General features: G+C 39.2%; 1 protein-coding gene across 5 annotated transcripts in view; it reads right to left on the bottom strand.

The window, feature by feature from the left end:
* The window catches only part of DOCK11 (dedicator of cytokinesis 11), a 194,885-nt gene that overhangs the window by 88,680 nt on the left and 92,945 nt on the right, over window positions 1–13,260 (bottom strand). For all 5 annotated transcript variants that reach the window (XM_078362461.1, XM_078362462.1, XM_078362463.1 and 2 more), the window contains exons 17-23: window positions 11,024–11,208; window positions 10,867–10,932; window positions 9,053–9,145; window positions 6,620–6,743; window positions 2,779–2,900; window positions 1,906–1,992; window positions 804–893 (exon numbers count right to left, since the gene is read on the bottom strand). In XM_078362461.1, coding sequence (XP_078218587.1) covers window positions 804–893; window positions 1,906–1,992; window positions 2,779–2,900; window positions 6,620–6,743; window positions 9,053–9,145; window positions 10,867–10,932; window positions 11,024–11,208 — 767 coding nt within the window. The remainder of the gene's footprint in view (window positions 1–803; window positions 894–1,905; window positions 1,993–2,778; window positions 2,901–6,619; window positions 6,744–9,052; window positions 9,146–10,866; window positions 10,933–11,023; window positions 11,209–13,260) is intronic.

Here is a 13,260-nt window from a genome sequence, read left to right as displayed (position 1 = left end):
AGAGACAAATTCTCAGAGAAGTAACCTGGTCCTGGTCAATTACAGAGCTAGTAAGTGACAGATGTGGGATAAAAACTCAGTTGATGATTCCAGAACCCACAGATTTGATCATCTCATATTACCTCTCTAAAAGAAATGTTACTGAGTATATCATTCAGTAATAGCATATGTCCAAAGGTAAATCCTAAAGATGTTTCATTTAAAATAAAATTTCCTCAGATTTGCTATGCCTATCTTACTAAAGGAACAATTAAAAGAAGAGAGCCACTGTCAGGCAAGTTATGATATGCACTGTAGTCCTAGCACACCAGGAAACGACAGAGTCTGTGGTAAGATGTAATATCCCAACATGTGTCAAATATGTCTCTTTTTTTTAGCTGGCCCATTTGTTAGTCTATCACTTGTGGACACAGGAACCATTTCACATTTCATACCACGCCAAAGTGATTCCATTCCTCCTGGCCCTTTTCCCCACAGCATCCTCCACCTTCATTGGGCAGTAAGCAGGAAGAGAAAGGCCCTTGAAAAATCAATTTATGGGCCTGAAATAAACATTTTCATGAGAGTTTCAAAATTATGATGTTACATTTTGGCTACTACATTTTCTTCCTAATGTTGCCACTCTGCTGTCTGCTTCTAAACAGCCACATGATGGAAAAATACATAATAGAAAGTATTCTCTTGAGGAAATACAGCCAAACATATTTTAAAGTGTCTGTTTGCTTTTATTTTTTGTACACCAAAATGTGGTAACAGAAAGACATGAAAAATAAACCTTTTGCAGAAAGCTGCTGTTCATTTACCTTTAAATATTTAATGAGCTCCCCTGGAACTTCTTTCGAGCCTGACTGAATCAGCTGGCAATGATGGAAGAATTTGTGCACATGAAGATCCTGGAACACAGATGGAAACAGCCATATGAAATTTGATTCATTATCCTCAAATGAAAGCTCTCTACCTCTCCCTCCTCCTGCATCTTGCAGACCTATTTATCTGGTATTCTAATGTCCAGGCTCAGCAGCTCTTGAGCACCACACAAAGCAGCAAAACCAGGTAAATTTGGCATGTACCTAACCACATGGGGTAGGCCACTATTTATGCCCAACGAGCTAAACATTCATCTGATTCCGATTTTGACTAGTGTGTTCTGTAAAGTTGGGCTGCTTCTCCATTTTAATGAAATAAGCAGGAATAAAGGTCTGAACTGAAAAAGATAAAGATTAATAAAGATCAGAACTGATAAAGAAAAAATAACAGCAGGAAGTTAGCAGAACAATAGTCTCAGGCATTCAACACCCAACTTTACCATGGCACTGTACTGTCAAGGGAGTCCAACTGTCCTGTGTGGAATCCACATACATTGTTTTGTAGACAGCATGGACTACATCAGAAACTAGAATAATGAAATGTGTGTTTTGACCTGATTTCCCTGATTACTACTCTGTGACCTTGGGTAAGTCACCTAACCTGCCTGAGCCTCAGTTTCCTCACCTATAAAATGGAGATTATGGCTTCCACATTCCTTTCAGAGTCCTGTGAGGCTCAAATCAGTTAATGAGAATAAGAAGATCACGTAATTTGAGAGGAGCTAGAATGACCTTTTTTGTGTTTTGTTTTTTTGAGACAGGGCCTTACTCTGTCTTTCAGGCTGGAGTGCAGTGGCACAATCACAGTTCACAGGAGCTTTGAACTCCTTGGCTCAAGCAATCCTGCTGCCTTAGCCTTCCAAAGTACTGGGATTATAGGCATGAGCCACTGCACCTGGCCAGATGTTATTATTTCTCAAGGTTTTGAGAAAATCTTGCAGGTCACATCTTCTCTACTGCTGTAGGAATCAAATGTGGTCTATTTTAATCAAACAAACTCAAGTATAAAAATTGACAAAATTCAAATGATGCAACTTACTTGAGTGTAAATGGTAGATTCTAAGTGGCTTTTAATCTTCAGCAAAGGCTTTGCACCATCTACCCATTTAATATCCACATTACATTGCTGTGAACAGAAAATTGAGTTTCTGTAACATAACAATGAATAGATGAACAATATATAATACCTTTATGCATTTAACCATTTTTTTTAGAAATGATGTATTAATTTCATACCAAGAAATTACTGGAGAAAATACTCTGACTTTAGAATAAATGTATTCTAAATCATTTTAAATTTCCAATCCTTTGCAGACTGATATTTTAATAAATTACAACAAAAATGAATTACTTAAATAATTTTTTTAAATGACACACAAAATCTGAGCCCCCACCTTTTTTTTTTGAGATGGAGTTTTACTCTTGTCACTCAGGTTGCAGTGTAGTGGTATGATCTTGGCTCACTGCAACCTCCACCTCCCAGGTTCAAGTGTTTCTCCTGCCACAGCCTCCCCAGTAGCTGAGATTACCGGTGCCCACCACCAGGCCCAGCTAATTTTTTGTATTTTTAGTAGAGGCAGGGTTTTGCCATGTTGGGCAAGCTAGTCTCAAACTCCTGACCTCAGGTGATCCACCTGCCTTGGCCTCCCAAAGTGTTAAGATTACAGGTATAAGCTACTGTGCCCGTGCCCCACTTTTAAAACTTATTATTAAAGTTAACAGACATAAAATTACTTTGTCAAACTGCTATAAATTCTAAACATGCATATTCCATGTTCATCTATGCTATGGACCAGCACTGGCCCTGAGACCCCCACTTTGAGTAACATTGTGCTAAATAAATGAGACCAACAGAATTCGATTTTTTACACATTTAATCATGATTGCTTCAACAAATGCAGTATTTTCCTACCCTTCTTGATTCTGCATCATTCAGATTCAAGTAGCCTGGGGGAAGATTGGCGGAAACTGGCAGCTGCTGCTCAAATGTGATGATTCTACCATCTTTCAGCAAAGGTACCCAGGCAAACCCAACTGCCAAGATAATAACCAACCGTGAGAAATGAAATAACAAATGCAATCAGCTACACAAATGGCTGACTGCTAGGGGCCAGGGTAGGGTGGTGATGTCTCCAGGGATCAGTACGTGGGAGTTCAGATGCTGGGCAAGTGAGTACTGGAGAAGGAACAATGGGTTTGGATTGACTCTGAATCCCAGCCTGGCCACTAACGAGTTACGTACTCTTATTTCCTTGACCATAAAAATGGGAACAACAACATGGCCTTTCCATTTACAGCAGTTATTGAGAAACCAGAGTGAGAAAATATATGAAAACACTTTAAAACTTTAAAATTACATCAATATCATTATCTTTACACTGTGGGAAATATTTTTGGTAGATTTATTTTTAAAAGGCTCAGATGGCTGTCATCCATTTTACATTAAGAGTGCAGAGTCTCACGGCTGAGACTATTTCAGATAACAATCACATGTTCCAAATTTCTTATGGCAACCCTAGGTTAAGGAACTATGGAAAATTAAGGTCACAAAGTCACAGCTACACTCCATATTTATACAAGGCAGTAGGCATAAATCATTTAGTTGGGCAGAGTTTTCCTGATTACAGAAAGAAGAGGTTTAGGGATAGGTAGGAGAATGCAGCCAGGGAATAGTGTTTATGACTTGAATCCATCAAGAGATTTTCTCCAATCTCTACATTTCTTAACAGTTCTCCCCCAAAAGAGCCTTTTGGCTTTTAATTAGAAAACGCATCATGTTCTAGCTAAAAAAGCCAGAGCCATCTGTGTTGCTCAAGTTGAGTGGTGTCAGTATTTCCATTATAGAGATTACTCTGGGATTCAAGTGTTTATAACTCAGCCGTAAAAAAGCTTGCTCTGGACTGAATTTTGGCAAATGAGAGAGGGTATTGGCTGAAGAACACTTTTTAAAGCCACTGCTTTCTGATTCTTTAAAATTCTTTGTGTGACTGTGTGTGTGTGTGTGTGTGTGTGTGTGATACTGTGAACACAGAAGTCAACACAAATCTGGTTACAATGTTTTCATTTATGTGTTTAATTTGGCAAATGCTTTAATTCTTAAAAGGAGACTAAAACATTGCTTCTCTAAGTAGACTAAATGGCTTTCTCAGACTACAAAATGTGCCTGACGCGCACCTTTACTAGTACAATGACAGAAATGGTTTACCCAGACCTTTCCTATTACAAAAAGCAGAGGAAAGTAACATGAGCAGAAGCCCCATTAGAAATGACTCTGTCAAAGTAGTTAAACTAAAATCTTGACAAATGAGAAAAGATTTCCAGCCCAGAAAATAGGAAAATCTATTTCTCATTCTTAGTCAATATTTTTAAATAGCGATTTTTATTGAGACCTCACTCAGTTATACCATACAATTCACCTATTTAAAGTGTACATGTAGTGGTTTTTAGTATATTTGCAAAGTTGTATCTCCGTGACCGCTACTTAATTCCAGAACTTTTCATCACCCCCAAAATAAACTCCATAGCCCTTAGAAGTCACTCCCTGTTTCCCTCTTCTCCCAGCCCCTGGCAACTGATAGTCTACATTCTGCCTCTGTGGGATTGCTTAGGCAACATTTTTGTACTGTAAATTAATCAGAGCACGACGAAGTGTGTCCCCTATTCAAAACTCACAGAGAGCACTTGGAAGCTGTAAAGGTACCATGTCAAGCACACCATCTGGCTCAAAGGTGGGAAGCCACTTAAAGAATGGACAGTTAAAAGTGATGAGTAGCACATGGAATAACCACAGCCAATCACTTGCCAGGTCCAATATATTTTTCTTCCGTACTTCCCTTTCTCTCTGTCCCCCTGCTACTGCCATAGTGTGGCCTCTTCCTTTCTCGGACCTTTAAAATAACCCTCTTACTGGTGTTCCTTTCTTCCTCTTCCTGCTCCTACTCGCCTTGCCCATTATACTGCTGCCTGGTTGGTTTTCCTGAAAAATAGCTCTAATGTTTAAAACACTTCAATAGTTCCATTGTGATGACAGAATAAAATCAAATCCACAGCCTGGTATTCAAGGCTTTCCAAAATCTGATGCCTCCTGTTCAACCTGACATCCTATGATCTCCCTCCTAGCACCCTGTGCTCCAGGGAACCACTCATGGTTCCCTGTCCATGCCCCTTGATATTTAGCCTCTGTACAAGCTGTTCCTTCACCCCATGATCCCCTGCCTTTCTGTCATTGTTGCATTATCAAACCCCACTCAACCCTTTAAGGCCTTACTCAAAAACCATCTCCTCCTAGAAGCCTTCTCTGATTTCCAGCCACTTGTCCCTCCACCAGCTGAATAACTTACTCTTCTGAGTTCATGTAGCACTTTCTTAAACATCACTTTCTATTTTGTATTATAATTGTTTATGCAGGACTCATTTCCCTTAGTAGATCATAGCCTCACTGAAGATGAGATCTGTGCTTGATTCTCCACTGTATTCTCCAAAGTGCCTACTATAATATCATGTATATAATAAATACAGTTTGAGTATCCCTTATCTGAAAATTTTTTAGGAACAGAAGTGTTTCAAATTTCTGATTTTTTCAGATTTTGGAATATTTGCATTATACCAGGTGAGTATCTCAAATCCAAAAATCCAAAATATGAAATGTTCCAATGAGCATTTCCTTTGAGGATCTGGTCATTGCTCAAAAAGTTTCCAATTTTGGAGCATTTTGGACTTGGGGATTTGGGATGCTCAGCCTGTATGCAGAAATATTTGTGGAATGAATGAATTAATTAATGATACAGACTAGGCTGGATCTGAGTCTTAGGACATGCTGATGTTCATAAAGTGCTTGTGATACAAGCTGTGTTCAGAAGGCCTTCTTTTTCATGTAAAAGTGCTACCCATTGGTTTACCTAAAGCCTTGGTGAATGGGCCTATGATGGGAGCTTCACTACTAAAGCTTATTCAAGTTTGTTAAATCAGTTATGTTCTCATTAGAACCAGTCAGCCCCCAACCTCCCTCTTCCTCACAGATGTCCCTGGCTCTGGGCTCACTTCCCTCTTCCTCAGTGAGCAGAACTGGAAAATTCTGGTTGCTGGGCAATTCTACATAAAATAAATAAAAATACTGTATCACATTATGTGTTTCTCTTTGAGAATAGCAATATTACTTTATGTTGATTATAGTAGTCTAAGCACACTGGCAAGCATGTGGACAATGTTATTTGGTAGAAATGATACTAAAATGAACATATAATATGGCTTTTACCAATGAACTTTTAAAATCAGAAATGTGGTTGATATGGTTTGGTTGTGTCCCCTCCCAAATCTCAATGTGAATTGTATCTCCCAGAATTCCCATGTGTTATGGGAGGGACGGGGCAGCGGGGTGGGAGGGGAGTAATTGAATCTTAAGGGCGGGTCTTTCCCATGCTATTTCTGTGACAGTGAATAAGTCTCATGAGACCTGATGGGTTTATTAGGGGCTTCTGCTTTTGCTTCTTTCTCATTCTTCTCTTGCCGCTGCCAAGAAGTGCCTTTCACCTCCCACCATGATTCTGAGTTCTCCTCAGCCATGTGTAAGATCCAATTAAACCTCTTTTTCTTCCCAGTTTCAGGTATATCTTTATCAGTAACATGAAAATGAACTAATATAGTGCTTTTTGGTCAAGGGGAGAAGTGGTCTATAGCTTGATGAAAAGAGGTTATATTCCAGACAATTCCACTTCAAATAACTGTAGAGAGAGACATTTAAAGAGTACACGTACCTGGAGTTTCAATTGTGTCTTGCTTTTTGGTTGTTCCCTTTGTGTTAATTTCACAACTTACATGATGAAAAGTGAAAAGCAAATGATGTTTTTGATGCAGGTGAATGGGAAGCTCAATTTTAATCTGAAATGAAAGCAAAATCACACATGGCATTTTGTTTTAATTCTCAAGTTGAAACTGTCAGACATTTAGTTTGGCTTCATCATAGTGTTCCAAAAATATTTCCTAAAGGACTGGCCGAGTGGCCAAATAGTGTATCCTTTAAATATACTCCAAATGCTTTCTTGACCAGTTTCAGTTTGACAGCAATATTCTGAGTTGTGAGAATTGATTTATTACTTTTGCTGGAGAGTGCAGTGGATTCTCCTGGATTCAATTTTGCAGCAGAATTTTCTAAAACACTAAGTCAAAACCACATCCTCACAACCCAGGGATACCATGTAACTCAACCTGCATCAATGAATGCAATTCATTTAAAATGAACACTGAATTTGAAAGGTTGCTTTTTTTCGAAGTTGTTGTTCTCTTTTGCATGAAGAAACGAAGCAATTCCAAATAAATATGCAAAAATTAACTATTGTCCTATGGTATCCACAAATTACAGTTTATAGAAATTTTTCTAGAAGAAAAACACAACTTTGCTCTTAAAGATGAAATTATCACCCATGACACATAAATTGAGTTAAAAATTAATGCTTGTAATAAAGTACCACAATTAATTTTCTAATCAGAACCCAATTGAATGTTTATAATGTCTCCTGGAAGTATGTAAGAGACAAATTACAGATTTAAATGATTTAATGCACAAGCATATACCCACACAGGTACAAATGCAAATACTCTCTGTCTCTCTCAGTCAATATACAGTGATTGATTGAAAAGCATGTTCATGGCCAGGCTCGGTGGCTCACACCTGTAATTTCAGCACTTTGGGAGGCTGTGGTGGGTGGATAGCCTAAGGTCAGGAGTTCGAGATCAGCCTGACCAACATGGAGAAACCCCATCTCTACTAAAAATACAACATTAGCTGGGCATGGTGGTGCATGCCTATAATCCCAGCCACTAGGGAGGCTGAGGCAGGAGAATCGCTTGAACCTGGGAGGCAGAGGTTTCAGTGAGCTGAGATCACACCATTGCACTCCAGTCTGGGCAAAAAGAGCAAAACTACATCTCAAAACAAAACAAAAAAAAGTTCATTTTAGGCATCCTAAAAATAATGTGGGTTACTTATTACATGATCAAATTTTCTGTAGTGACTGATGTTGGTTATAGAGATAGACAAACAACTTGGTGATGGACATCTGGCCCAATTATCATTCATACAAGGCATGGTTTTGATGTTATAACTAATGTCTCTTTTAGGTATATTTCACTACAGAACATGCCTTTTCACAGCATCCAGACCATCTGTGTATGTAATGCTCTGCTGCACATAAATATGGGCATGCTCCCTCCCTCGGTGCCAAAAATACAAGGCAATACTCTCCCCCTCCCCATCCCCCATGAAACTAGGGACATTGGATTGAGAAAGAAATGAGCAAGGCCTAAGACTAGAATATAAGGCTTCCATACAACAGCAGGTGGACATGGCAAAATCACCACAGCAGGGGGGATGGTTTCAAACCAAGCCAAGAATGGAGACATGCAGACTGAGAAGCAGTGACCGCAGAGCGTCTGGGCTGGGATGCCCATCCAGCTTCCATAGAGACATACAGGAATTAAAAAGGAGACTATAGATTTGGATATGCCAGATACATACAGACCAGAAGTGACCGTGACAGAGATATTAAGAGATGTGCTGAGAAGCACACAGAGATGTAGAGGTGGAGAAGGGGGAAGAAGGAAAGAGGGGCAGAGACAGGGTTTGGGAGACAGAGACATGGTTTGAGAGGCCGAGTCAGGAGGGAGGGAGCACAAAGACTCAGAGACCTCACCAGAACCCTTTATCTGCTTTGCACAGAGGCACACAGGCCAGCCAGTGGGATTCTCGTGGCCCAGCTGTATCACTGTCTCTCTAAGTATTTCAGTTACAGAGAGGCTACAGCCTACCATGTAAAACCACAAGGGGAAAGAGCTAGAAGGGCCTTCTGAAAATCTCTTCTGAATTTCTTATTTTATAGTTGAGGAAATAGAGCCTCCGGAGGGGGAAGTGACTTGGTGTTACAGAGCCAGTGCTGTCAAAGCTAGGAGGGCTAGAATCCAAGCACCACTCTCAGGTTTGTTTCCTGCATTGTGATGATCTCAAGCCGAAGAGTCCCTTAAATTTGGAGGCAAATCTTCTACTACCATCAAAAGACACCTAGGAGGCCAGTAGCACTCTGTTTTGTTGCAATATTTTCTGTTTTCATGCAGGTAAAATGATGGAAATGATTCAAAGAGAAAAAGAATTCCAACCACTGCATTTTAGAAATGTCAGGATAATATGTTTTTACCTCATCATAGAACTCTGGATTTTGATTGTGATGCGAGACAACAGCATAAGCATTTGTGGTAAAAACGGACCCTGCAGGTTTTCCATAAATACACTGCAAAAGAAGGAAACAGAGTCACCACTCTAAACACAGGTTTTTAAATGTGATGCCATGGAACCACATATAGTTAGAAGCATCTGTGAGTACGGGGCCATGGCCACACCCACCTGGCTGTCACCATGAGCCTGTAAATTCCCAATCATTTACACAGTCACTCCAAACTCCAAATCAGACACCATGTAACTTGGCTGTATGGATGCTTCTGAATGTCTGGCCATCAAAGAAACACAGTCTCAAACTAGTTGATGATAAGGAGCTGAACAGGCCTAGTCATTTGGAAGGGAAACAGTTGTCTCAAACCAGGCCTGTAAAGCTTACTTCTCTCATGCTACTTGCGTTTCTTAATATGAAAAGCTACCCTCAACCAGTCAGCAACATTTGTTAAATGCTCTTTGTGCAGTGGGCAAGGCGAAGCGTGTTTAAAAAGCTCGAGCACACACATTCCTGACCTAAAGGACTTAAAAAATTGAATGTCTATTAAGCTACAGACAAGCTTGCTGTTCTTTCAGAGTTTTAAATGTGGCACTTTATGAGCCACATTTAAAAATATCACCGGCTTTCTGTTATACGAATAATATAAATGTAAGGCTTTCTATGTTTCCATGGAAAGATCTGATTTCATTTCTAGTGGGAGTTTTTCACTTCTATAGGCCTAATAGGCTCAAGGATGAATACGGAGTCAGCATGCCAATGCACTAATTGCCTCACTCTGTTACTTTAGAGCAAGCAATCCCAGCCAGCTAAGAGATGAAATTGAAACTCCATCTGAGTGAATATCCAACTCTTCTTAAATATGGTTATGAAGGCAACTTGCAAGAACTGCTGAGAAGTAACCCAAGAATCACTGGGTCTACAAAAGGATATTGCAGGGAAGAAATAGAACAGTTGTTCTCATCTCCACTGAAGGGAGAACCAGAGAAAATATACAGAATTTGAGCCAGTGAATCCTTGAGTTTCTCTGTGAAAAAAAATAAAATCTCTTTTCAAAGGTAAGGGCTATTACTCAATTACTAAGTCAGGGGCATTCCAGCCTCTTTCCCTAGGTGGTTTGAGTGTAAGACCAGGCATCCATCTGTCTGATTTAGGCTCATGCAAGATAAATGGGGAGCCAGATAAACAATTTGTGCTGGCTAGATGTTCTGACTTCTCATTCAGGTCCCTGATTGATGGGCTACAGTTATAAAGAGTAAAAACATAAAGGCACTGTGGTGTGACAGGTATTTAAGGATTGCTGTATCAGATAAGGCTGAGATTCTGCTTTTCATAGACCACAATCCAAGACTGGAGGCACCATTTGGCCAGTCATGGAGTAGAAGTCATATCTCAGATCAAAGCAGTTGTGCTGTGCTTCTGTCAGCTCAAAGCCTGATCAGATTTCAAGGAGAAAGGAGTTTATAGTCCCTTGATGGTTCCATTATAAACTATCAAGTCATAAGAAAATGACCTTGCAATTGGGCATTGTAGCAACTGCAAAATCAGAGTGGAGCAAAAGCCAAAACCTGGTATTTTTAAAGCTATATCTGTTCCTAGCTTATTAATATTTAAACTAAGCCTTATAGTTAATATGTAAGAGTAGAAAAGAAAATATTACATTTGTCACTTTAGAACATTTTCTTTTTGATGTTGATACAAATTAAACTTAGAGCATAAGACTACTGAGTACCAACATCTCCATCCCTACTAAAAATATATGCCGATCAATATCATACACACACCTTTAGAGCACTAGTGTCACTTTCATCTGAATCCCGGAATTCCACACAGACTGCAATGTTCCTTGCCTAAAATGATTAATCAGCCAAAATGAGTCATACAATTAGAAGATTATAAATAATATTTTATACTCCAAAAATGTATAGTTTACACGGTTACCTTGGCAAATGTTTTCTGGCTATCATATTTTAATTGCAAGGGATATACATACAGATGGTTTTTGTAAATAGTAAATGGATAACAATATTTTGTCATTTCTGGAACAAACTCTTCAACCTCCACAGTAATATTTTGACAATTCTTTTCAAAAGGCTTCAGGGGCACATATGAAGAAGTAATACAATCTATAGTAGAGGAAAGAAACAGGCAAATATCATTCAATTTAATAATCAACACATTCCTGCAGGTATAAAAAATACACATGGATTGTATGCTCAAAGAGCAATTTACAAAACATAATTCTTAGTAATTGACAAAAAAAATCACACAACAACTTTAAGAACCCAAAAGGACAAGACTCAGTAGTCTGATGCTGATTTTAGTGGAACCCTTCATACCAGACGTGGATTGCTATTTCGTTCTCAATGTCGAGTGATTTGCCAAATATAACACATCATAATTTTGACAAATTTAAACTCTGCAAAGAAATTCATTTCATTTTCCCTCCTGTGGCAGCAATTTAGCTTTTGCTGCAAATTTTTATTGGTATCAGGGAAATAACAGTAAATTTATGCTTCCAATTAGCTCATGGCAAGTCACTTTTAAAAAGTTAACTTGGTGCAGGTGCAAATTTTCACCCAAGAAATAATGGAGGCCTTTTGAAACAACAGATCTTACGATATGTTACCAATAATAAACTCAATACTCCTGACCATGAAAATATACTAAGCCTCAGAGAAGTTCAGCAGCATATGTTATTGAAATAGTCACTGTAGAGAAGGTTATTCATATACTTAAGGGGCTCTAAGAGTGCTGGTCCTTAGTGCAGAGCAGTAATGACAAAGAAGAAAGACCTAGGGAGAGTTGGACCTGAGGATACTGTATTTTTTGTTGGATTTGCTTTTCTGAGTATTATAGTGATGCATGCCTATAACAGAGCACCTGCAGGTAGTAAAGGTAGACAGGAACAATTGCTCATTCCACTATCCAGAGATAACTACTTTTGAGATTTTGGCTAGAGACAGAGTTTTGCCCTCAATGGAACGATCTTGGCTCACTGCAACCTCTGCCTCCCGGGTTTAAGTGATTTTCCTGCCTCAGTCTCCTGAGTAGCTGGGATTACAGGCATGCAACACCACACCCAGATAATTTTGTATTTTTAGTAGAGACAGGGTTTCTCTATGTTGGTCAGACTGATCTAAAACTCTCGACCTCAAGTGATCCATTTGCCTCAGCCTCCCAAAGTGCTGGGATTATAGGCATGAGCCACAGCACCCAGCCAAGATTTTGGCATATTTTCTTTTAGTCTTGTTTCTATGCATATTTTATATAGTAATATGAAAATCCTACTCTATGTGTAGAACTTAATCCTGATTTTTTTGACATTTATCTGATGTCTCATTCCATTAACTCTTCATAAACATTGTTTTCAATGGCTGCGATAGAATTTCATGGTATCAGTGTAGCATCATTATCTTAACCACACTGACAGTATTGGATTCTGATTGTTTCCAGCTTTCCTCCAATATAAATAACACTGCAAAGAACATCTTTATGTTCCTGTCTAGATTTCAAATTACTTCTTTGGGAAAAAATAATCCATTGTACTCCTTAGATGTTTTAAACTATAAAGTGGATACCACTCCTCTGTTTACTATCCTTTACTGACTTCTTGCTGCATTTAGAATGAAATTCCATTTTTAAAGGAATTGCTGCAGTCAATACAATTCCGTACATGACCTGATCCTTTCTATTTTATCTCCTATCTCCAACGTCCCCATCACATACTACACTAGAGCTACATTGGATTCCCTTATGTTCATACAAACCCAGCTTGGCCTCACCTCAAAGTTTTTACAACATATGTGATGCCCTCAGTCTGAGAATCTACAGTCACAATCATCACATGCTGGCTCTCTTTCTCACTCTTCAGTTCCCGAGCTTAAGAGAGGCCTTCCCTGGCTACCATTTTTACAGCTGCCTTTGTGATATGGTTAGGCTTTGTGACCCCACCCAAATCTCGTCATGAATTGTAATCCCTAGGTGTTGAGGGAGAGACCTGGTGGGAGGTGAATGGATCATGGGGCAGTTTCCCCCATGCTGTTCTCGTGATAGTGAGTGAGATCTGATGGTTTTATAAGTGTTTGGAAGTTCCTTCTTCATTCACTATTTAATCTCATCTGCCACCACAAAAGACATGCCTGCTTCCCCTTCTGCCATGATTCTAAGTTTCCTGA

The sequence above is a fragment of the Callithrix jacchus genome, chromosome X (genome assembly GCF_049354715.1).
Source record: "Callithrix jacchus isolate 240 chromosome X, calJac240_pri, whole genome shotgun sequence".
Taxonomy (NCBI): Eukaryota; Metazoa; Chordata; class Mammalia; order Primates; family Cebidae; genus Callithrix; species Callithrix jacchus.
The sequence above is the reverse complement of the archived record's forward strand: the minus strand, read 5'-3'. Positions and strand labels throughout refer to the sequence as shown.